This window comes from Lycorma delicatula, chromosome 5, assembly GCF_047948215.1.
Source record: "Lycorma delicatula isolate Av1 chromosome 5, ASM4794821v1, whole genome shotgun sequence".
In the NCBI taxonomy this organism is placed as follows: Eukaryota; Metazoa; Arthropoda; class Insecta; order Hemiptera; family Fulgoridae; genus Lycorma; species Lycorma delicatula.
The window spans coordinates 56,961,693-56,988,995 of NC_134459.1; the positions used below are offsets into that span (position 1 = coordinate 56,961,693).

The 27,303-nt window shown below is 30.1% G+C and overlaps 1 protein-coding gene across 1 annotated transcript in view; it reads left to right on the top strand.

Moving 5' to 3' along the window:
- The window catches only part of LOC142324975 (uncharacterized), an 82,504-nt gene that overhangs the window by 7,961 nt on the left and 47,240 nt on the right, over positions 1 to 27,303 (top strand). The window contains exons 2-4 of the mRNA XM_075366172.1: positions 8,466 to 8,596; positions 19,116 to 19,319; positions 25,996 to 26,499. Of these exons, the coding sequence (XP_075222287.1) occupies positions 19,127 to 19,319; positions 25,996 to 26,499 (697 nt within the window). The 5' untranslated portion in view covers positions 8,466 to 8,596; positions 19,116 to 19,126. The remainder of the gene's footprint in view (positions 1 to 8,465; positions 8,597 to 19,115; positions 19,320 to 25,995; positions 26,500 to 27,303) is intronic.

A 27,303-nucleotide genomic window follows, 5' to 3' on the forward strand; every position in this document is an offset into this window, starting at 1 on the left:
CATTTCCAATAACAAGGATATGCCCTTAACCTGTATTTTTCTTGAATTGTTAAATAAAATTTACATTGTTTTTCTATTGTTCTATTTTTGTGAAAGTTATTATAAGCCATCAAAACTTTGGTTGAATATTATTTAAAAAATTTTTAAACTTATAATGTTGTACTCTTTTGTATCGTATTTTTCAGATCACCGTCATTTAAATTTTTAATCAATAGTTAAGTAATGGCAGTTTAAAGCAAAATTTAGGGGAAAAAACTTTCTTAATTTTTTTCTGTTAATAACTTCATTCATATTTAACATTAATATGATATAACTTATTTTATCTGTATTATTTTTTATACTGTTAAACCTCAGATTGAATCTTTTAGATCTGACTGAATTAGATTTGAATCCCCCTGTAACAGATGCTCTTTAATTATTGGGGTTCAATTAGTGGCATACCTTATTAATTCCAGTCTGGGCTGGATGTCATCTCTTGAACTTTACAGCCTGTTTGATACAGAATCAACTAAAATATATGATGTATATCACAAATATAATTTATTTAAAATAAGATTTTACCCATTGAAAAATTAGTAGATTGTTTTTGCTGACCTTCTCCACTTCCCCTTGCACTTCATAATATTCCATATATTTTTTTCTAACTGTTTAGGTACCATAACCCATTGGTTACAGTTTACAAAAGGCATTGAACAAACTAGTGCTGCCTTTCTCTAGAATATTGGATCCTATGCCTTGCTTGCTACGGAAAGCAAGTAGTGAAGTTGAATAAAATTGAGGCCTGTATCCACTCCCATAAATGGTACCTTTCACTCTTATTTTTTTACAACAGGAACATATATATAGTGTATATAGTGAACATTATTACTTGCAGAGAAAGCAGCCCATCCCTTTCTATTCAGAAACAGTCCATTATAACATTTTGTAACCCAGTAGGAGAAAATTATATTCTTAGGTATTTTATTTTTATTTAATCCAAGATATTTTTCTTATGTGAGGTCCATTAGCCTAGTTACAGATTCATCATTCTTTGACTAAATTTCACCATTAGGATTGGCATTCAAATTAAGTTAGTTACTATACTTCTTTTCTCTTAATTGTGGATTGTCAACACTGTTGGCTAAAGGTATACTTACAAATGTTCTTGACTGCATATGTTCACTTGGAAGATTTGTGTCACTTAATCACACCATATTATTGACTTTTATTTTTTGTTCTAAACTTACAAACAGATAATTTGTTATACCTATTAGACAGAACAAGCCTTTCAGACATGTTAGGTTGAATGTAAAATAAAAAATTTTTACTTATTAGAGAATAAGAAAAGTAGCTTTATTGGTAGATTGATCGTTCAACGCATTTGGCACAAATTTAATTAGGCTTATAGCCCTTAATGTCCCTTATTTTTCATTCTCCAGTTATGATTGACTTATATTTTACATAATTCCTTGATATATAAATCAATTTCATGAAACAATTATCAATTGATTACTAATATAAAAAGTACTTGGATTTACGTGCATTAATGTGAATATTACATAAAGTTACACATATATGTAAATACATAATGCAATTATAAATTTCTATTACATGAAACTACAAGCATGCAGACTTTTCCATTGGTTAATGTATATACTGTGGAGCATCAGTAATTAGAACCATAAAAGACTCAAATTGTTTATTACTTTCGTAAACATAAAAATTGTGATCTTCTGATTGTCTTAAAATGAATCAAGGTATTTATTTACTATACTTATTTACAAAAATAAATGGAAAGAGATTGTATGTATCCTTTCTTATAGGACATGCACAGATAATCACATTTTAACAAAATTTATAAGGTAGAAGTAGTAATGTATCTTTTGATATAGGACATTCCGATGATCGCATTTGAACCAACATTTTGTAATGTAGAAAAGTAAATGTGATAAGCTCTTTTTTCATTTACTTAATGGGTATTGTGGAAGTTGTAAAAAAATTATTCTTTTGCAGCAGGATGCCACATCTGATATTTAGATGAGGATGAAGTTGTGAAATAGATAAAAGAAACTTGTGATAGCAAAGAACATCAGCAATGTTAAAAGTAGTTAGTTTCAGACCATGTATACTCTGAAGCTTTCATTGTGTTAAGAGACTTGGCTAAATTGACAGAAGTATCACTCTGAATTGTATCTTTATTATTCCATATGCTAAAAACAAAAAACAATATATAAAAATCCCTACAAATCTTGCTGCAGTAAAATGTTAAAAATATTGCAGCAAAAAATAAATGAATTTTAATAATTCTTAATGTATTAATTTTACAGTTGCTTTAATAAAAATAACTTTCTAGCCTTTTTGAAATGTTACATTAGCTTACATTTATACAGCATGAGGTATGTTAAAAAAAAAAAAAATCTTGTGTAATAAAAACCTTATTATTGTATTTTATTTACAATTTAATATAAGCTTGCCTTCTTTAAAGTATCCACCACTGCCGGCAATACACTGCTCCCAGTGTTTCTTCCATTTTTGAAACATTTCCTTTAATGTGATTTTGGGGATGACATGCAATTGTTATATAATAATTTACTCTCTTGTTTGTGATTTGAAAACAACATCCTTTCAAAGTTACCTTCAGTACAGGAAACAAGAAAAAGTGTGCTGGGGCCAAGTCTGGACACTACAGTTGGTGAGGCACAACGATTATCTTGTGTTTTGCCAGATAATTGATAGATAAGAAGTGTTGAGTTAGCTGGTACATTGTCATGGTACAACGTCCAATTCTGGTTTTCGTACAGTCTGTCTCCATCTTTCTTCGTACACTATCCCTCTAATGTTGTAAAAAGTTCCATGTAGAACTACTTTTTTAATGTCAGATCATAGGGAATGAATTCATAATGAACCTATGCCTTTTCAGTCAGAAAAAACCCACCACCATCTTCTACTTTGAATTAGTCCTGCAAACTCTATTTTGGTCTGGGCAGTCCTTTCCCCAGTCATGATGATTGCATCTTGATAATAACATTGTAGCCAATAAACCAAAACTTCATCTCTTTGTTATAATAATGTTTTTCAACAAGTATTCATCAGTATTAGCATGGTCAGAAGGTCTTGATTGATGTTAGCATGAATCTCTTCCTGATTGTTTGTCAACATATGCAGCACAAATTTAGCAAAGATGCAATGTATGTTAATTCTTTCTGTTAAATTTGTGTGATGATTATTACTACTTCCCCAGCAATCTCTTGAACTGTTAGGCTGTAAGCTTCACAATCCATAGCATGAACTGTACCACTGTTATTATGCAAAGCTGTTTATTGACATGGATGGATGTCCAAGTCATAATGGATGGATGGAATCTTCGTTTATGTTCTGCCTCCTTTAAAATGTTTGAATCACTCAGCATTTCATATTTCCTTAGATCTTGCTAAAGAATTTTAAAAGTCTGAAAGTTTAACTAGGTTTGAAGCAAAATTTAACACAAACATGTGTTCTTCAAGAGCTTCACCTTGGTAAAAATATGGCAAGAAAAATTCACATGTTTACTCAAACTATTTTAGCACAAAACTAATAATGGTAGTGTAAATGGCATTGTTTTTAAAAGTTGGCATTTGGTGGGCTACCACAAAATTTCACATATATTTTTTTAACACATCTCATATTTCTAATTTTTATTTTACCAGATATCAAGTTATTGTGAAAAGTTCTATGTTTCATATTATAATAAATAGTATATAAGTACAATGACTGATATAATTGTTGCTTAGAAAAATCCTTAATTCTATTATTCTGATATTTTAAGAGTTGGTACCAAAAAATCTGGACATAGGAAAATTCAAATGTGACGTAAATCACTATTAATTCAAGCTACTGATAATAAATCATTTTCAGATCCCTTTGTTCCCACCTTCAATTCTTCTCTGTTAAATTTATATATTGTCGCCGTATGGCTTCGAGGGCACGTGGCGCCTTATAACCTTATAGTATCCGCGAAAAGGACTGTTGTGGCTGAATGGCTTCGACAGGTCGTGGTAATTTAAAACCTTATAATAGCCCTGAGAAGGACTGTTATAAGGTTGTAACAGCCGAATGACTTTGATGGCATGTTCTAATTTAAAACCTTGTAGTGGCCCTGAAAGGGGCGGTTTTTTGCGTTAGCGCTGAGAATAGCTGTTGGGTCTGGAAGCTGGTCTCCAGGGAAGTCGACTTGGCTGTAGTCGGAAAGTTGCGGCTCGTCCATTGAAATCAAACCGGGCTTCCCCGCAGCGGCAGTTGGGTCCTCAGTACAGCGTGGCAGTGGTGGCCCCCAGACTCCGAAGTGTCGGTCGTTTCAATGGCGCGGCCGAGGTGGTTCTTCCCGAGCGATTCCGCACTGGGCCGGCTCTTGCTGTTGAGTCCCCGGCCTAGGCGATTGAAGCCGGAAGGTAGCGCGGCCGAGGTGGTTCTTCCCGAGCGATTCCGTACTGGGCCGGCTCTTGCTGTTGAGTCCCCGGCCTAGGCGATTGAAGCGGGAAGGTAGCGTCCGCTTCCAGCGGCTCCTTCGGCGGGATGTTGGCATCCCCAGGTTGAGACGGCCAGCGAACGTCTTCCATCTTCTTCTTGGTCTTCTCCAGGTGGTGGTCGACGATGAATTGAAAATTCTCATTGATGTTCTTTTATTGGAGCCTACGAGTGGTGGGGCCGCAGCGCCGCTATGGTGGGAGATCTGCGTGGCGGGAGTGACGCTGTGCAAGCGCGTACGTATACTGTACTCCCGCTGACATCTGAGTTGTTACAGTTGCCATCCGCCGATATTAAGTTAGGCATATATGTGGTAACAGTATACACACACACACATATATATATATGTATATATATATATATATGAACGTTTTTATACTGTATTATATTTTTTATTGTATATTATATTTTATATTCATATATATATAAATGTTTATAATTATGATGCTTATTTAATGATATTCACATCATTAAAATATGCTACATTCACAGAGAAAATGTTTTTTTCCTTTTGGGGTGTACCAGTATATTCCTTGGCCTTTTACAAGGTTCTCTGATGCACAACCCGTGAATAAGTTTTTATCTTTGAATATTATCTGATGGAATATGAAACATTCACTTGATCAGTTTTGTGAAAATTATGGCCTAGGAGATAATGTGTGCAATGGCAGTTTAACACCTTATAATAAAATTTGTTGACATTGTAAACTGACTGCTACAGTCTCTTGGAAAATCTATGTCAGCTTCTCCCATGCCAGTGTTTTAGAGTAACACAATGCTTAAAATGATGATTCTACAAAATCAGTGCTATTTCTAAATTATAAAAGGAGATAAATCTTAGTGGAATAATTATTACAAGTGGTTTCAGTAGTGATTAAAAATATTTGTAGTGTGGTAGATAATGCTTATTCCAGTGATGAAGCATAGTACCATTTAAGAAATCACATTTACGTGCACATAATCAAATTTGGAGCTCTCTATACATCAACATTAATTTTAAGAATAAAAAATTAACCGTCCAGTTGGGATAATTTGTGGATTTTTCATCAACCCTTCACTGGGTAATGAATAGGAGTGTAAATTTGTTTGCTCCATCAGGACCAATATTTCCTTTATATCATGTAATAATTACAATTATAGACTTTTCCTTTACAATTTAATGGTTCTGTCTCATTAAAATATCTTTCAGAACTGCATCTTGAAAAATAAAAAGTTTTTAAGTAGGTCTCTTCTGATCTTGTACACTTATTCTGGTGATGTTTTCATTTTTAGAATATAAGTGCAACTGCATTATTGATTTAATAGTTTTTATTTTAAAATAACAATCAGTAGCCTCCAACTAGTTTTATTTTATCAAATTATAGCTTTTCAATAGAAAATTCTTATTGTCACTTCCATTTATTTGTTGTATCATAGTTTTGATATTGCATTCCATAAATATTTAAGTTACAAAAGCTGGATCGCTACGTGGTACTAACACCACTTTAGTACAGCATTCAAAGAATGAACACCGCATTCATAAAATAATATACTATCATAGATTTCATTACCCAATTGATCATAACTGCTGTCTAAGTACCTTGTGTTCAGCCAGCATTCTTGTGGCTGGTAAGAATTTGAATTCATGACATCCAGTGCATCACCAATCACCTTTACTTTCATTTAGGCTTAATTTGAAGTCACTGATTGGACACCAAGTAGATGGTGTACATGTTTTTCCCGACACAGAGTGCAGATAGTTGTTATCTAAGCAATTGCTTGGTTCTCTGTGGTGTTATGCATGATTAGGAGAGTAATTTAAAAACTAACTTTGAAATTTCCTATTATTTTTGCTGAGTGTTAAGGTTTTTATATTTTGCTTATTATCAAGTTTCACTTCAGAATGTCAATGTGCATGCATGTATGTGCGCGTGTGTGTGTTTGTGTGTGGCAGTTTTTACAGAGATGCTGTATATGTTCATTCAAGGCTAGTTCAATTCAGTACAGATCATATATTTCAGTTTTAGTTGCTAGCATAGTTGTGTATATATATCACCTTAATAATTGCATTTCAATTAGAATGGAATCAATTTACACAAATATTCTTTATTTTGTTGTAAACAATTTAAAATCATTTACAAAAGTTTATTAATGTACTTATATAAAATCTTAACTTCAGCATTTTAATTGTTTAATGATTGTTATAATGAATTTATTGGGTTTTTCAAGGTTATTATCATCTATCATTCATGTCTTTTTATAAAAGTTGTTCAATTATAGTCAAATAAAATAAATAGAAAAATTTTTTTTTGCTTTATTTTTTTAATATATATATATAATTTATCCACCTAAGTACAGATACATTAAATAAGATGATGCTTACCTTTTTTTCATATTTTACAAAAACATTTCAGTTACATTTTTAATTGTGCTCTTAACTATCAACAACTGCTGCAATTGTCAGTAAAAAATTCTGTCTATAAAAGAAACTGAAGAACGCTTGTTTTAGTGTAAAAAAATGTACATATTTAAAAATTTAAATATTTGTTGTTCCATTCCATAATGTTCTGTACAAGGTTGCACTTTTACAGTTCAAAAGCCTTAAATTTTTACAAAAGCAAACATATCTTTCTATTATTTCAAGAAAATATGACACTAGTCTTTAAAAAAAATATTTCTTTTTCTAAGGAATAAGAATGCTGTGGTTTATGTAATAAATATTTAGGCTATAATATTTTTAATTTTAAGAAAACCCCCTGATATTTTTATATGTTAATTGTAATTCTAACAGTGAGAGTTTCTTAAGGAAAAAAATAATTATCTATAAAATGTGTATACCGTTATAACTACTCTCTTAGCACTGATTTTAACAAGCAATAACTCTGTAAATTGAACAATAAATTGTATATTTATTCATTAATTAGAACAGTTTTAAATATAAAAAGAAATAGGGAATTTTGAAGTCGTCAAACACCATCCTTTTCTGATTTTTAATAGTTTTCATGTTTTATAAGTTTTTTTTTTTTTGTAATTACTTATTATGTTTTGTAGTATTTTTACAGTCATACAAAACGTTCTTTATCCTTGGAAAGTTTGTCTTATCCTTGTTTGTCTTCGTTAAAAATTGTATTTGAACTACTGAGCCTAGAAATCTGAAATTTGGCTGCAAAAATTGTTTTGCATATATGTATAATAAAAATACTCATATTTCAAATTTATCTTTAAATATATGTTTGCATGTATTGTAAAATTAAATAAATTAATGTTTTTTATTTATTGAAATACATCTATAATAGTATAAGTGAATTATTGACTTTCTTTTGAATCTATTTTGATATTACATGAACTTTGTAATAAAATAAATATTAAAAAATGCTTGTTATATTGTGGCTTTCTTTAATGTTAATTTCATACTAGCCTTACCTATGAGTCCTACTAGTTTCATAGAAAAGCAAAATTATAGCCGTGATAAATCCATTTATTTCTAATTAGATCTTATGCATGTTGTAGAATTATGTGATCTGTATTGGTATATAGTATTTATTATTATTTGTTACAAATAATAAAGATAATAAATTACTGTGCCATAGAATTATCAACCTTGATTCATCAACTTTAGGTTCGTTTTAATATTTGCATTATCTTAGAGTATGTATTTGTCACTCTGTACTCAATACTCAGATCTTGTCTTTGATATGTATGTACAATTGTAATATGTTAACAGTGTTTTGTTCTTTGTTAGTAAGTTTTTGTTATTACTATATGACCTTGAAATTAAATTTAATGGTTAAAGAATAAGCAAATAAATTTATATGCATAATTTGTTATGTTCTGTTTAAATATGTTTGTAGGTTTATGATACTTATATTTCCTACACAAAGAACTGTTCTTTCTCATTTTTAAGATAAGAAAATTTTATTTTAATATTTTTTGTACATCATAATATTTTGTATATATATATTTAAAGATTTATAATTAAATATTGTTTTTTTTCTTTGTTCCAGATTTTATGGAGGATACAGTTGTGAATTGTACAGCTTTGATTAACAAATACATTTTTCCTCATATGGATATAAAAAAATATTATATTTGAATGCTCCCTGATAATTGAATGTGTTAGCAAAATATCTTGAAGGTAAGACTTATTTTTAATTTTTTTTTAAATTAATGTTGTAGAGTTCAAAACATCTTAAATATGTGTTAAGTTCTTCACGTATTTATTTATTATTATTATTTTTTAAATGCCTTCAAACACTATGATCCCCAGCCATTAAAAAATTGGCTTGCAGTGAACTTTACTCAACACTGTTAACTTCAACGATGTTGTTTAAGAACCAGTTAATTGCATTTGACTGTTTACATTTTAAATGACTTCAGACAGTTTGATTTCCAGCATGCTCCCAGATATTGCAGAACTGTTAGGTCAACCCACCAGGTAGGTCTAGTGGTGAACGCGACTTCCAAATCAGCTGATTTGGAAGTCGAGAGTTCCAGCGTTCAAGTCCTAGTAAAGCCAGTTATTTTTACGCGGACTTATAATACTAGATCGTGGATATCGGTGTTCTTTGGTGGTTGGGTTTCAATTAACCACACATCTCAGAAATGGTCAAACTGAGAATGTACAAAACTACACTTTATTTACACTCATACATATCATCCTCATTCATCCTCTGAAGTATTATCTGAACAGTAGTTACCAGAGGCTAAACAGGAAAAAGAAAAAAAACTGTTAGGTCGTAAGGATGGAGTTACTGTCATACATAAGAGCCAGTTGTCTTGCATTAATTGAGTAGGGGTAACAGTGCTATTATGTCTAATCAGAGTCATAATCTTTTCTGGTCCAATTTCATGTCAGCTACTTATGAGATATTGCTATTAATTTGATTCACATCAGTTTTATTTTTGTCAAATGTAAAGAGTATATATAAAAAAGTCACATAAAACATTAAATACAATGCTTCCATTTCCCTACAAAAAAAAACTTTACTTATAAGCTGAAGTTCCAAAAAATAAATTTCCAACCTCAGTCAACTTTAAAGTAGAAAGACAAGACATGGTTCAAATTGTAAAAAACTGAATGTGCTACTACTTTATATAAAAAATTATGTATATGTAATTATCTTTTAAGAAACAATAGTGCCAAGCATAATTATTTAAAAACGGTTGAGTGCCATTTAATTTTCATGTTCCTAATCACATGATCAGTTTTGGCTGTAAAGCGTGGAACATAAAATAAAATTGTCAAGAATTGAAAATTCTACAATGTCAAATTGAAACATTTTTGATCGAAAGTTTTGTTAAAGAGTAATTTGGAATAAATGAACATGAAAATGTGATTTTTTCAAAGGTGTAATATTTCAAAGTGTGAATTTTTATTGTAAAAAGTTGCTCCAAAAAGCTTTTTGGGAATTTGATCTAGTTTTCAGAAAAAAAATATGGATTACCCAGGATTTTTAGATTTTTAAGTTATTCACAAAAAAAATTTGTAACCGTTAATTTAAAAAAAACCACCCCTATTTTGCACTTGGGACTCTTCAGTTTCCTAAATTAAATGCCAAAACAGTTTCCCAAAGTATCATTGCCTCTTCTAATTAGTTCTTTGTTAAAAGTCTACTTTACTGTACTATAATCAAACTCATTAGAAAACTAAAATTTTGATTTTTAGATGTTACTATTTACTTTTTGATCAACAGTTGCTTTTATTTTTATATATGAGTATATAATGTTTAACAATTGAAATGGTCATCTAATTTTAAATTTAAGTAAACAGTTTTGGAATGCTTTCTTGTTTTCACTAAATAATCAGTGAAAGAAGCTTTGTAAGAAATTCTAATTAATCCATTATCATGATTTTAAAATGTAAACAAACTTGAAATAACTATATTATCATTACAACTTTCATATTAATTCACTAAATTACCATGATTCTAAACTTATAATATTTTTTAGTTTTCAATTTTAAAGATGAGACTAATCAAGATAGATAAACAAGTAAATTTTGAACTTCTATTTGTAGATATCTTCAGTGTTTTAATCATTTTTTATTAACAGTAATCAAATATAATTAATCAGTATGATCTTCATTGTATTTTAATTTTATTCCTACAAATTTGAATTTGTAAAATGTAATAATTACTACAAATTTCAGTATATCAAATTATTAACTGCACTTCACCCCGAAAACTTTCTTATGTTATTTACTTTGTTAGTATTATTATGAGAATTTTTGTTATAATCAGACTTATTTCCAGTGAAATTTTTAAACAGAATCTAATTGTTCCAAAAAAATGCAGGATCATCTAAAATCACCTTGAAATTGTTCTGGTCAGGACTATCAACCTTAGTGAAATATAATTGATCCCAGGTGATCAAAGTACACCAGTAATATTGGCATTGCTTTTCAGTTCAAATTTCAGAGAACCTTTTTTAAACTGGATCCTTAATTCCCTTACTCTTATATAAAATATTAAACTGGAAAAATTGTTTTGTTTTGAAATAAAATGCTGTTTGGTATTGGTGTTTATTGCTAGTTATGTACTAACGTGGTATGTACAAACAGCATGAGTGGCAAATGTGTATTATGCTTGTACATAGCCATCTATTGTTATAGTTATTTGTTCATTGTTGTATTTGTTATTTGCTCATTGTTCCTTAAGCTTACATTCAGAAATGAAAAATGTACAAAGTTGTCAAACTAGCTCAAACCAGACTAAAGACATTAATGAGTGTACCTTCTGGTCTTTAACACCAGAGTTTCGGCGTTAGTTCTTTACTTTCATTTATGTTACCATTAACAAGCCTTCTCCATTCACTGAAAAATATGTTGATATATTCTTTTAAAACATTGAAATATTTTTTAATCTAATCATACATTTTAAAATCTAAACTGTAGTTCTAAAGTAAGGAATTCGTAAAACCTTGATTATTCATAAACACAAAACAGTATTATTTATTAACTTTATTAACACTATGCAATAGAGTAAATGTAATTTCTTATGATAAGGTATGTTATTGACTATGACGAGTCATTTCATTTGCCAAAAGGCCAGGTTGAATAGAAATCAGTTAACAGAAACTCATAGTGGTTATTTTGGTTAGTGACTCATTTTCATACCATCTTTATGTACATTCACTATAGCTGCTTATCACATGGGCGGTTGCCATTGTATAAATTGTACTGTATTTATTTGTTAGATAGTAAATAAGTTTTTTTTTACATGTGTTATTTAAAACCTTGTTATTAATTAATGTAGTAATTCTAGTGCAGCATACATTAAACTAGTACTATAGACTTAAAATATTTGCTTGAAGATTGTAAATTGATATTGTAAAATGTTTTTTATATTATATATTCCTATTGCCTGAAAATTTTTATTAAAAATAAACATTGTGGGAGAAAAGGAGTAAAAATTATAAAACTTTTTGAATTTTGGGGAGGTTTTAAGTATAATTAAAAATTTAAATTAAAAATTATTTATAAAATATTTTTATAAAAATTTAGTTAATGTTTAACTGTTATCAATTTTTTTTTTCGTCTGGACCACTAAGGATCACGTTTGTGTAATAGTTTGAAACTTCATTTTTCCCCCAATATTTTTGCAGTTTTTCACTCTTTTTAGTAAGAATAAAATTGAAATTGTTTTTCTTTCTCTGTCCATTTTTTTCAATATTCCTCTTATTCTTCTCTGGAAACTTAGATTTTTTATTAATTTTCTAAATTGATCTCTATTTAATCAGGTTTCTTTAGAGATTTTTAAAGTTTTAAGATCGTTTTCTAATTCTTTAAACCAGCTAGTTTTAACAGTTTTGCTTTTATAAAAGTTAAATATTTGTTTTGTTAGTCTGTATATTTTCGCTTGTTCTGTATAAACGCCCAAAAAAATGTTATTTTCTTTTCCAGATGGTATCTTTTTTCTGTATTTTTATAAATTTATTTCACTTTTTAGTTTATAAATCTTTCCTGGTAATTGAGTCCGTATATGTTTCTTGAAATGTTTTTTCTATTTTAAAAAGGTCTATCTGAAAAATTTTGCAAACACTCGGATCATATAATGCCTGTGGATGAATAACTGTTTTGTAATGTCAGAGTTTAGCATTATGCAAAAATAATTTTTTATTTTATTAATTTTATGTTAAGTTGAATGCCAACGCCATTTTCTGCATTTGCTCTTTTAGTGTTTCTTTTCTAGAGCGTCTGGCATTATTACTTCTCCAAGGTATATAAAATTTGATACTCTAATTCCTGATTTTTGAAAATTTTTAGCGTTTGTAATTTATTTTTTTATCGTTAAGAACAATTTTGTTTTTTCGAAAGAAATCTGTAAGCCTATTTTATTAGCACATTCATTTAATTTCTGAATTTTAATTCAAGCCTCATCCATGTCTTTTGCAAATATTGTGATATTGTCTGCAAAGGCTTATAAGGTTGTATTTATAATTTTTGTTTTTATATTCCATTTCAACATTTTCTGCAATATGTAGTTTTTCGAGTTCTTTCTTCCATTCTTTAATTACTTTTTCTAGAGTGCTGTTAATAGAGAATCAGAGAAAGTCCATCTCCTTGTCTGATGCCTGTTTTTATTTCAAATGGTTTAAAAAGATTTCCAAGAAATTTAACTTTGGATTTCATATTTGTAAGTGTTTCTTTAATAATGTTAATTGTTTTTGTATTTATTTTAAATTCTAGTATTTTATATAAAGACTCACGATGTATGGAATCATAACCTTTTTGGCTATGATTTCATTTTCCTTTTCTTTTTTTGTGGAGTGGATGTATTAACTCATTTTCCATTCTGTCTGGATTTTCTCTCTTTGCCAGATTTCTTTTGGAATGGTTTCCAATTTGGAGCCTAATTCATGGCTTGCATATTTTAAAGCATTTCTGCTACTATACAATTCTCTCCATAAATTTTGTTATTCTTTGAAGATTTAACGGTCTCTTTAATTTCTTTTTAATGTGAAGGTGCTAATTTTTAGTTTTTTCATTATTTTTAATAAAATTAAAGGTTTCTTTGGGATCCAGGCAATTTAATAATTTTTCGAAATAATCAGCTAATCTTAAATTTTCATTCTTGTTCATTATTAATTCTCCTTCTTCGTTTTTAAAGTTTGTGCAGATTAGGTTAAAAGTGGAAAGTTTAAACTTAAGACTTGGTAAATTCTGTAGTGTCATTTTTAGTAAAATTCTCTTCTATTTCTTGCCATCTTTGTTTTTTAAAATCTGTTTTTGTTTTTCAACAAATTTTAGAGGTTTCCTTTTTAATTTCTATCCAGATTTTAGTGTTTTCCTTTTTAATTTCTATCCAGATTTTAGTGTTTTCTTCTGTTCGGTTGGAATTTTTTCATTTTTCCAAATTTTTTCTCTTGTAACAAGAGCTTCTTTGCAAGTATTATTCCACCAAGCTTGCTTCTTTCTTTTGACTTGGGAAAAGTTTTCTTCTGTAGATTTAATTAATTTACTTTTAATTTCATTCCAACTGTTGTCTTTGATTTTAGAAATTTTGTTTTTAATATTATTGGTTTCTTAATATTTTTAAGTTTTGATAGGAATTTAGTTTAATTTACGACAAATAATGGTCACAATTGAAATCTGATTTTCTAACTTTACATTTAAAATTTATTTTTAAAATCTTCTTTGGAGATTGCAACGTGATCTTAGTTCCTTGTTCTGACTCTTCAAAGTTCTGCATTTTTTTTGGAAGTTTTATTAATTCTGTCAACATTAACTATAATCCAAATCTTTTACAAATTGTGACAAATCTTTGGCGATTTGAATTCGCTTTTTTAGATGTAGAGTACTTCCCTTTTGTTTCTTGGTCTATTTCTTCACTCCCAACTTGTGCATTAAAATCTCCATGCAGAATTTTAATGTGCTTTTAATTTAATTTTTCCATTTCTTTTTCTGAAGTTTTCCAGTATAATTCCACTTTTTCAGGATTAGTAATGTTATCGTTGTTTATAGACGTGTGGCAGTAAATTAAGTCGTAATATTTATTTTTACATTTATTATAAGAATAGAAAGCTCCTATTATTTGAAGAATGGAAATTTATAATGTTATTTTCATACTGTTTATTGACAAACAAAGGTGTTCCAAAGTGTTTAAGATTCTTTGTGCACTTAATCTTTTCCTGCTGGCTTTCCTTTTAGGATTTAAAAATTTTCACTATTAAAGTTATTTCCTTCCTGGATCATGCGAATTTTAATTCTGAATTTATTTAATAATTTTGTTAATTCCATTAGATTACTGGTTTTTAAAACTGAATTTATATTTATTGTTCCTATGATATATTTATTTTTAAATTTTAGTTTCTATTTTAATTCTAAGTTTCCAGAGTCCTTCGATTAGTTAATACCTTTTTTGTATCCAGCCCTGCAGAATCCGAGATGGCCAGTTGCATGTTCTTGTGATCTGGCAGATTAGAACTGCCTGTTGTAGTATTGTTCAAAAAAGAACTTTCCATTTTTATGATGTTTGTTAGCCACACAGAAGTTTAGGCTCCTGGAAAAAGACTCAGTTGCAAGTTGTAGAATGCTGACATTAGCTACACAACCAGTACTTTCAGTTAATGGAGGAATTCTGTTAGTTTGCTCTCTTTGCCTTTTTCTAATACAAAAAAGTATAAAAAGAGCTATCCAGCCAAACTACGTGGAAGGCATGCACCAAATTTGAAACCAGAGTATTAAAGATGCTTGCATTTGGACCTTGCTAGGCCAGTGTTTTAAAAGAAAAAGTAGTTGCATTTCAAAAAAGGTGACAGTATTAAATTGGCCTTTTATCAGTTATTTATGTATTAAATTAATTAAAATTGTTAGAATTTTTATAGGGTCCACATTGGGTGGGAAATAAAGTAAAATTACAACAGTCAGAGCCACATTTAGTAAACTGGTTTCCGTAATGCATCATAATTGCACAGTACAAGTGCAGTTTCACCGCTTGCTGTTTGCATTTATTTTTAATTTTCATATTTGCTCTTGGAAACTAAGTGAAAGTGTAAATAAGAGGTATATTTTTCTTGAACTGATTAACTACTAATATTTTTAAATTATAAATTATTTTTAAATTTGTTTTATATGAGAAGTTGCAAATCCTATGGGAACTTTATATAGGAACAAATTCTTGGTGAGCAGTGCTTTTAATGTTAAAAAAACACAAGCGCATGTTTTGTTACACTTGTGACCTCCTATGGCTTTTTTAGTCTCTGTAAGTGGACACTCTTCTACTGTGATGACTCTTGTTTTGTTTACGGATTTTTGCATTTTAGATTGTAGATGAGTTTGGAAACAGTTACATGTATTTCAGTGATTAGCAAAATTGTTCAAATTACCAAACATCAGTAATTAGAGAAGAATCTAGTAATTATAGTGAAGTGATCAGTCTAGTCCAAATGGTTCCTGTATGATAATAAGTTGATAAGTATTATGTATGACAAGTATTATCAATAAGTGTGTGAGTGTTATGACGAGGCATGTATTTTTTAAGTAAGACCTGTATCAACTTTGTTATCGATTTATGCTTTGGAAAGAGAGTGCTTTAATATCACATTTATTTATATCTGTAATCATTTGTTGGCAACACTAGTCCAGTCATATTCATGGTAATTGCGATGTATAATGCAATTGAAATTAGTGCTTAATTAAATAGATAGTTTTGCAAAGTATGAGGTTCAAGCAGTAATTTGTATCTTAATGTTGGAAGACAGTTCTGTTGGTGAAATCTACAAAGAAATTTGAGATGTTAATGGACCAAATGTTATGTCTGGCTTTAAAGTTTGAAAATGTGTAGTTTGGTCTGAGAAGGCAGGATGAACGTTCATGACATTGAATGTAGCGGTTATTTAACTATGATTACAAACAATTTGTTAAAAAAGTGAGCAAAAACTGACAATTTGTAGTTTCACAATTGTCAAATGAATTTCCAAACATCTTCCTTTCAGCTATGTACAAAATTTTATTAAAAACTGTGATACAGGAAGTGTGCACCAGCAAATACCAAAAATATTGATGATGGAATCGGGGAAAAATGTGTTGCAGTAGCTTAGTCACTTTTACAGTGCTTTAAAATGAAGGGGATAAACTACTTTACAATATTGTAATGGAAATGTGGGTATCCTTCTCACTGATTTTTTGAGGGGAGGGGATAATAAAGGTATATTTCTTATCGAATTCTTTATTCGTGGAATTTATTCGTTAGGTTATCAAAATGTATTGTGGAACTATTAAAAACACTGGATTTGCTATTCAGTATAAAAGGTGTGGAAAGCTAACCAATTAGATCTTGTTTCTACATAATAATGCTTGACTACACACTGCAATAAAAACAGTTCAAAAATTAAAGGGACTTCACTGAAAAATTTTAACATCCATCACATAGTCAAAACCTTGTATCTAGCAATTCTTACCTTTTCTCCATTTAAAACAATGCCTTGTTTGCATTGCAGACTGTGTAGAAGAATAATAGACATATGGTGTATGTTTACTTTAATGCAATAAATAAATGATATATAAATAATAAATTTTTTCTGTATCACTCAATTTTGTTTTTTTATCAAAATGGTCTTTACTTAAGTAAAACATGTCTCTTATGTTAGTTATAGTGTATTAATTTTTTTCGAACATTTCATATTTGAGCAATCAATATATCTTCAATACATTGTGTTTAAGTATCTTTCTTTGAAGTAGTAAAAAAGATAATATGATTAAATATCTTATGTTAATCTCTTTAGTTAAATAATATAACTAAAATCAAGTGATAAATTTAATAGCATTAAAGAAATTAATTATTAACATGTTTGATAAATGTACAAGTACACTAGGATTGTGCATCAACCTGCTGAAAGATTCTGTAATCTCTCCCTTCTTTTAAAAAGTAAATATAGTCTGTATCTCTTAGTCAGTATTATAACTATGATAATACTTATCTCTTGAGAACTTCTTGTATTGTAAAACCTACCTTATAGCCAGAGATAAGTGTAATATATCCATATCCTAATAGTAATATTCCATACATGATTTTGGAAAAACAGGTTTCACCTTTGACTGCACACAAAAGTAACCTCTGATTAAATATTCTTGTAGACATTTTTATGTTGATGTTGCCCACTCATTATGTTGATTAAATAATGATTTTTCATGTATGAGGGTCACTCAAATATAAACCGCAGTTTGTGTAGATAGCTTTATTTATTACATAAATTATAACTAAATTACCTTATTTTTGTAGATAATTTCAATCAGCGGGAATACATTAAAAAAATTGGTGGCTGCCCCATAGCCAATTGAGCGACATAATGCTCAACTGAGGCATTGTCTTCGAATCTTTTCTCTCCTAACGCTTCTTTCAGTAAACCAAATGTGAAAATCACATGGTGACAAGTCTGGACTGTACAATAGGTGTTCAAGAGGTATTCAACATGCGGTGTGCGTTGTCATAGAGAAGGAAGACATTGTGAATCAGTTAATGGCATCGTTTGTTTTGATAAGAAGCCCAGACATCCAATAACTGGCAGTATTATGCCGCACTTATTGTTCTTCATTCATGCAGAAAATCAATTAGCAGCATACCTTAATAGTCCCAAAACACAGTTGCCAGAACTTTTCCAGCCTTGATCAGTGCCCCATCCCCACTATTCCACCACTCCATACTTGTTCTCTTGTTTTCTGGGGTGTAATGGTGGACCCATCTTTTGTTGCAGGTTGCAATATGGTCCAGAATTATCATTCCTTTCTCAAAGAAACTCAGAAGCCATTGACAGATGTCTTTCTGGACATTTGTCAGTGTCTTAGTGAGAAGATGTGGAACCCACTGCACTGACACTGCTATATCCAAGACTGTCTAACAATATTTTACGCACACTCTCAATACTTAGGCCCACCTCTGAGGCAATTTCAGTGATGGTTATGCGGTGATCACCTCCCACAAGGTCACGAACAGCCTGAATGTTTTCATCATTGATGCTGGTCCACAAATGACGTTTGTGAATTTCATTCTCCATTGCCTCAGGCCACTTCAAATTGTTTTGGCCCAATCTAGCCCTTGAGTTTTTGACAGTGCAGCAACTCCAAACTATGTCTGGAGTAGAGTCAAAATTTCAGAGGATTTAAAGTTTGACTTCATTGGCAAGAAATTGGATTATAATTTGTTATGCAACGGATGATGATACCTCCTGCTCTAACATTCTGCTTTTGACATGAGAACATGACCTACGGGTGTGGTTGGTTGGTTGGTTGTCTGTCCCCCTTCACATGCATCCAACTAAGTATCTGCAGCGTCCCATCACATTCATTACACTTCTTCAATCTGTACGCCAAAATTCTAGTTCATATTTGAATGACCCTCATAAAAAATACTTATAATCTTGTATATGTTTATCTGTGTATGTATTTATTAATAATATGCATTAACACACGTTATACATTAATATATAAATATATATATATATATATATATAATTAATACATATATAATAATAATTAATTTATATAATATTCAGTTGACTCCTGAGGAATTACTTTTGACATGAAACTAGCCTGTAAAAAGGATACAGTTAATGTTTTGATTGTAACATAGTTAGTCTATGATAATTTTTGAGAATGTTGCAAAAAAAAACTATTACTTTTTATGTTTAAATTACTTTAATTGTATTTTATTTTTTAGAAACTGGAGCAATGGGGGAACCAGTGAGCGGTGCCACTGCAACTGCTGCCAGTTCTCGGCAGCACCGCCCTTGGGAATCAGCTAAATTTAGTGCTGGGGCTGGAGGTGAAGGTGTTGTTGGCAGTCCAACTTCTCTTGCTGAAATTTTTGATACTGCATTTAGTTCAGAGGTTGATCCTCCGCAAAATGAAGTCTGCAGTCTTGGTAGTTAATATTTTGTTATTTAAAGATAGTTTGATCAGTTAATTAAATAAAACTTTATTGAAATTTTCTTTTACCCAGCAGTTAGTTTGTTGGTGGATTAATTTTGAAAAGAATAGCATTATTAAATTAATCTCTTATCACACAATAAAAAAATCTTTTTTTCTACATTTGTATTCTCCCTTTCTTAAATTCCTTATTAAGAATCACAATTTTTTCCAGCTTTCTTCTACATTTCAAGGTTCATTTTATTGATACATGTAATTCAGAAAAATCTAAATTTGATAATTGTCTCAGCAAATATAAATATTGATTATTATTATATCGGAAGCATTATTTTAAACTAAATCTAATTAAATCAAAAAACTTCATTTAAGGTTCAAATCAAAACAAAATTAAGTTGAAAAAAAAATTACATTAAGGATTAAAATTGTAAGATGAATATGAAAACAAGTATAATTCATACATATATATGTATGTCTGAATTAATGAGATGATTATGAGATAATCATTTATAATAATCATTATGAGATGGATATATATATATATATATATATATATATATATACATCTCAGTTCACAGGCCACTTTAAACAGTAGTGTGCCAAAAATTAGCGATGTCAAGTGTGTCCTTTGTCAACTGCAAGTAGTTTTTTCGGTGTGCATTTGGCTGGACGTAGATGACACTGAAGTAAATGGGCTGTAGTCTGCATATCGTCACAGTCACTTGCAACAGAGTCCATGGTGAAACCCACCTTTGTAAGTTTGTCCTGCATCTTGTGATGCCTGAGTGCAGCATCTTCAGAGATTTTCAAGTTGCCTGGTCCCTTTTGTCCAGGGAGAAGTTCTTCACTGGGTGTTTTCCACCCTTTGGGATGTACACCTTTGCATGCCACAAAGTAAGTCTCGCTTGTTAGAATGTCCCTACAAGTGGTCATAAAGAAGTTGAGATCTTGCTGGTTCATAACCATAAAAAAGATTTGCTTGGGATGTTAAAGCTTTGAACTTCTCCTTATGAGCCGCATCTTTGCGTTGGATATCAGTTGGTGGAATTCCAGACAAACAATAAGATATAGGTTGTAGGCAGCCTTGGATGATGAGACTTCTTTCGTTCAATGCCACATCTACTTTCTTGGTGGGGCAGGATCTGCATCATACTGGACAGGCATACTCTGCTGCTGAGCAGCATAGTGCGAGGGCTACAAATATTGATTGAATGGATTCATTGTAATATTAGTTTTACCCTCATTATCTGTATTATCTATTTTATCCTTCATATTTTATTTCTACATTACTAATTCTTCAGAATTTTTCTCTCAGCTCTATACTATTGATTTTTATCAAGGTGGAAAGTATTTTTCAGTTTCCACTTATTTAAAAAAAATAAATACAGTCAGTCAGACTTTTTAATTCAGGGCTTATAGATGACTACATTTCTTGTTTGTGTAATGAACATGCATATAGCCTGTTAGATCTGTGGATCACCAGGCCAGGATGTGTTTATTATAATCCAACAACAGTTAACATATTCAACTTTTAAGATTTAAAACAGTTAAATGACAAATCTGATTTGATTAGATTTTCTTGTAAGTAAATAACTTCATGATTTAAATTTTACATAATTACCGTATTTATTCGAGTATTTGTGAAAATTTAATATTTTTTGTTCATAAGCATTTGGAAGTCATTGAGAAATGGTCGTCTTTCGTCTTATTGACAAATCATTTTCTGCAAAAAATCATGTTATCCATCCACAGCTTTCTTTAAAATCAACTTTATTAAATGATTTAGCGATTTCACGAGCATATGATTGACACATTTCTGTCGTGACAAGAAAAGGAACCGCATTTTCTTTTTTCCATAACAGTCATACATTTTTTTTTTTATGTCTGTGTATTTTGGTTTTAAGCCACAAAAAGCCCTTTTATTACCAGTGCCTTTCACCAGAAGTTGTTTCTTCTTACACCAGTCTCAAATGCAACTTTCATCTACGTAAAATTTCCAATTTTACGTATCTCCGTCTGATTTCCAATTTTTTAGCCTTCTATAACCTGCAGTTTTTCATTTACTGTAAAAGATTGTAGACGCTGCCCTTTTGTGTACTCATTTTAATGCTGTAATTAAAATAAATCACCGTATTAAACTTTACAAGATAAACTAAACAGATAAAATGCACATAACCGTACACATATACAAACGGTACAATGACTATGATGAATAGACAAGACGACGATTGGTAACTGATACTGTAACTGTAGTGTCATTAGAACCGGATGCAGCCTTTACAGAAAGAATCAGTTTTATAAAAATACTGTAACTTTGTTCCTATCGATATGAACAGGATGTTAATAATTAAGGATGTATTCTGTATAAGCGGCATCTGGTATTGATAAACAAAAGCCTAATTAATGTAACTATATTTATGTGATTGAATTTAGGTACTTCTAAGAAAACATTTACTTAACATAAATTATCCTGGCAAAAGGCTATGTTTCAAGTAAGCCCTGCATCCTTATTTTTTCTCTCCAGTTTCAAGAAAAAAAGTGCGGGGTACTCAAATAAATATGGTAGTTAATCAAATAAAACCATATACATTATATGATTGTTTTTATGAAATAGGATTTTAGGCTATTTTTATATCAATATTTGTAAAATGGAATTTATTGTGCTTTATAGAGTAATTGTGTGATTGTAGAATAATGCTAGAATTTTTCTTTTTTTTATCAATTTTCTCAGAACTAAATTCTGCGAATTTTTTTTAAGTTTTGCTTGCTTATTGGCAACTTAACAAAGTAAATGTAGAGCATATTTTTTTACTCCTAATTTTTTGGATTTTACAACTTGCCCTGAAAGTACTAGAGATATAGTTATGAGGACTGCCTTTTTTCTTCAATTTTTTTAATGTAAGATTACATTTAAAACCATTGCTATTGCTGAACAATTTGTGTCTGTAGAGTGTAGTCATAAAAATTGTATTTTCATATTTATCTTTCTTTAGTTTAACTATTATGAATGAATACATTTACATTAAAAGAAAAAAATGATCACTACTATTGCAGTATTTATGCTATTTAGAAATCCACTTTTAGTAAATTGGAAAAAGAGTTCTATAATTTTGTGTTGTTTTTCTTCTAAAATGTGTCGTGTTTTAACAAATTTTTCCAGTTTAATTAGTTAAAAAAAATTTGTATGTGGGAATGTTTTAATACATTGAGATGATTGTTTTAATACGTTATATTGCTGAATAATTTTACAAGAGGTTGTCTGGAAAGTTAGTTCTGAAGAGTTATTAAAAAAGATCACTAACATACTTGTGTAAATTTGTATTACTCTTTGAATTATAAATCTTACTGTATTTTTCTGTATACTTTCTGCCATTGTTGAGGCACTTATCAGGATACCAGAAATTGTATTCTTTAGTCATAACATATTACCACCTGTGACACAAGCCATGAATTATCAGCTTGTTTGACCTTGTCTTCGTTATGGAACTGTTGGTCAGTAAGGAAGATTTTAAGACACAGGAACATGATGATAGTACTTGTACAAGGTCTGGGCTCTACGGGGGATGATCAAACTGTTTCCAGAGGATCGTGAGAAGACCTTGCATCAACAAAAAAGCCTGGTTAAGCAGGCCATGTCCTGGATCACACAATCCGTTCTTTTTTTGTGTTTTGCAATAAACTTAATATAAAGTTAATGTTAATGTTTAAATTGTATACGTTCACTAGCTGTTCACTAATTGATGTATGGTTAATATCTTACCTGGTTTATTGCGATAGTGAGGAAAAAACTTCAAGAAAGCACCAACTATAACAAACACTTGTTTATTCAACACTTCTACTTTTAATAATACAACTTCCTGCCCAATTTTGCGCAGTTTTATTCTACCGGGTGGGAAGTTTTATACTTTCCCACGGCCACATTTGTAACCGATGACGTATTATTTTTGCAATCTCAGTTATGTTAAATAAAATCTTCCAATCCTTGTATAGAGATTTAATAACAGAATTTGGGAACATTATAATCAAGTTTTGGTTCGAGAAATTATTTTTTATGGTTACATATTAGTTAGCGAACCACAGGACAGCTTTACCGAACTGACGAAGACAGTTACCAAACTGACGATTTTAGGCCATTTCAATAAAAAATAAAAACTACATTTAAGAAATGTTAATTTTTTAACTCATAACCTGCAAACTTAAATCCAGTGTTTTTCAAATATAAAATAAATACAAATTTTCAGTTGAAAAAATTAATTTTATAACCAAAAGACTTATTTTCCCACAATTTGAAAATGACCATTAGAATAATTTAATTTCTCTGATACAATTACGTTTAGAAATCAGCAAGAGATTTCTGGAAAATGCATGGAAATAAGATCATCTCTTCTCTTTAATGTTGTCATCAGTTACATTTGCCAAATCATTGGTAATCAAAGATGGTCACCCAAATCGTTAATCATTATGCAAATTATCTTATTTTTCATTAAACTTTCACACCCATCTCTATACCACGGAATCATTCATTGTATTTTCTCCATTTATGTTGCAAATCTGACAGTGAATTTCATCCGGTTTAATGTTCTTTGCATTCAAGTAATAGATATTAGAAGAAATTTTACACACAGCAGGATGTATCAATCTTCTTAGATTGATATGCCTCCAAAAAAACAACACACTAAGAAGCATATATTTAGTGAGGATGTAATGCTTCATACATACAGTAAGAAGCATTTAGGTTCGACAACTGAATAAGAATGAGGTCAGTTCCTTCTTAATCTATCGGGTGCCTCGGTTACGTAGAATTGTGATTGTAGTTTAGTCTACAATCATGAATATTTAGAAATGGAAATTACTTTCTGGATATACCTCATAATAATGTGTCATTTGTAACTTAGTTAATGTCATCATTTGTTAATTTTGAAATGTACTGGAATGTCTTTTTCTCTATGTTCCATTTCATGATTATTTATAATTTTCATCTAATTTTTATAATTCAAATAGAAAAATTAAAATATTTATTAAAAAGTTTAGCAACAACAGATCATACTAATAGAGATTGTACCAGTAACAATACAAAAACTGAAAAAAGAGATCATTTCACTTCAGTAACAATACGAAAACTGAAAACAGAGATACATAAACTAAATGGCTAGATTATGATTTTATACAAACATAATTTTAATAGGAATAGTACATTATTAAGGTACAGTACAGAAATGTGTTTGTAAAAAGTGGTGTTCAGAATGTTATCAATATGGCAGCAGGGTTTGCCATGACTATTTGGAGTAAATGTATAGGTTGATTGATCTAAGCTGTTAATAACAAAGAATTATTTGTATTACTGCATCTTATATTTCCATTTATGGATAATAAGTTCAGTATTCATTTGACAATTAAATTTCTAAATATTTAACAATTAATCTTGTCTAAAAAAAGATTTATTAATTAGGAATAAGATTCACTAAATATAAGTACATTATTGTCAAATAGTATTGATTTGGTACCCTAGTCAAAGGAGTTTCTGACAACTTCAGTACATAAAAAAATGTATAAAATAGAATTTAGTTCATCAATTAGCTGAGTATTGGCTTTGTATGGTAAAAAAACTATTGACAATTGATAGCGGCATGCTGATGCTAATTAGTAATTATCATGTGCAATGTATACTAGAATATATAAGAAATTAAGTGTTTTCTTGACTACATAGTTCAGAGAAGCAGTGCATTAAGTCTTTTGTACATCAAGTATTTTATGTGAATCATGACTATTATGAAATAGAAAATTATTTTTCTTTATGAGACTGCCTAAATCTTATTTTTTATAAAGTTGGGAAAAAAGTTTATATAAAATACAGTTGGAGTTTATTATTTGTAAATATATATACGTGTAATAATGATTCTTCTCGAAAGTGCATAGATAATATTTAATTTCTTTATTTTATTATAAAAAAAACAAAATTACTGCACTGGTTTGGGAATAAAATGTAAATAAGAATTGTAGTTCTGGGTAGATTAGTATAATCTGTTATAATATCAGTCTGTTCATCAGAATGACTTGCCATTTGTTCCAGATTTCATTTGTTTTAATCCTTACCACTTTTTAATTTGACAGTGTTTTCTTTTTTAAGAGATTTTTTTTAATAAAAAAATTAAAATAAATCATAAATTAGTAGAGGTTTTATGATAAGTCATCTTCAGCAATTATAAACTTGGCTTATTGGAGTATACTTGGTTCCCTAAGAATTTACTCTGTAGTTTTAAGTATTATATTTCTTTTTTTGCTCTGGTCCATTAGATATATTGGTTTTATTACTTTTGTTTCTAATGATTATAAATAAATTATTTACTTGTCATTCTTATGGAAAAAAGAAACGATAATGTTATTTAAAAGTTTTGAACAGTTCTTGTAAGTGAAAACAGTTTACAAACAAAGACAAAAACAATAAAATTTTTATTTTGTTTATAACTAATCTTTTATTCTATAGAAACTAATATTGTATTTCTCAATATCATTTTTAATTTTCAGCTTAACAGTATTGTAATGTTTAGATTTAATTGGTTTATTAAGAAAACCACCCTCACTATTGTGTACTTATAATAAACTCATTCTCTGTAGCACCGTAAAAGATACTTTATAGAATATTTAATATAGTCAAACATGTCGGTTTTGTGTAGTCGGAGAAATGGAGTTGGATCCACTTTTTGCTGAGAGCGATGGAGGAGATGACGTTGACGTCGTAGAACCTCCTCCTGCTCACGGAGGTACATGGAGATATCCTCTTGAGGAACCAGATAGATTTCCTCAACAGTCAGACCATTATACTGGAGGATGGCCACCACCCGGTTTCTTTCATCATCCTCCTAGTTTCTGTACGGTACCTGGTCCTGATCCTTATGATGCAAGACGGAAACGATCTCTTGATCCAGAAGCATGCTTAAGAGTGAAGAAAGGATCGGATCAAAGCAGTGGAGAAGCAGGACCTTCCGGAATGCCACACCCACCAGAAACTCCCAGGCAAGTTGCCGTCATACCACCTACTATACAAGGAGGAAGTGGTACTAGAAGAAAATCTCCACCTCGACCTCGATTACGTCGCCTTTATCAACGTGGTGATCCCCTCCAGTCAGATCTACCTCCTACCTCATCTGCTCTGCCATATCAGAACAATCATAGACCAGGTAAAATCATCATATGTTTATAATGTATTGATTTATTCTAATCAGCTGAAATAATTTAAATTTTACTGCCTTTAAAGCATAATAGTTACTACTATTATGATGTAGTTGTCTGTTATATTAAGCTTTTTCTGTAGATTAACAGAACTCAACATTACTTTACCTCTTACCAGGTAAAATAAAGTGTAAGTGTAATGAGGTGTAAAATAATCATAACATTGAAATGTATGTGTTCTCTGTGATATAATAATATTACAGTAGCTAATAATTTTTTTTATTATTTGTGTAAAATGTACCAGCACTAGCCTATTTTAAATGAGTAAAATCTTTTTCTGTTCCAGTCCACAGGCTTGTGAGAATTTTATCATTTGCTATGTTTTGATAGAGTTTTTTACTTTGAGGACAATGCCCATACATGATATTGGTATGATGTTTAATCCGCTAGACGGCGCCCTATACTATATATGACCATCAGTTAATCACTTTAGATTTGTTCCATCTGTATTCTATAAGGTTGCCATCTATCATTAAAAAGCTTAGTTCATCCTGAAATCCACTGGTATATTGATTTTCAGATTCATTCAGTTTGAAGGATTTTATTGACATTTCTATGCACTGATATTTTTCTTTATGATTTATTGCCACTAACTTTTAGCCGTACTCTTTGTTCAGTCTGTTTATGGTGTGCTTTCACATACTGTTTTAGTATTTACTTTTGCAATATATGTTTCTTGCAATGTACCAGATAATTTTATGGAAGATTCAGAGTCAGAAATTGATTACTTACATACTCGGATGTTATTTATA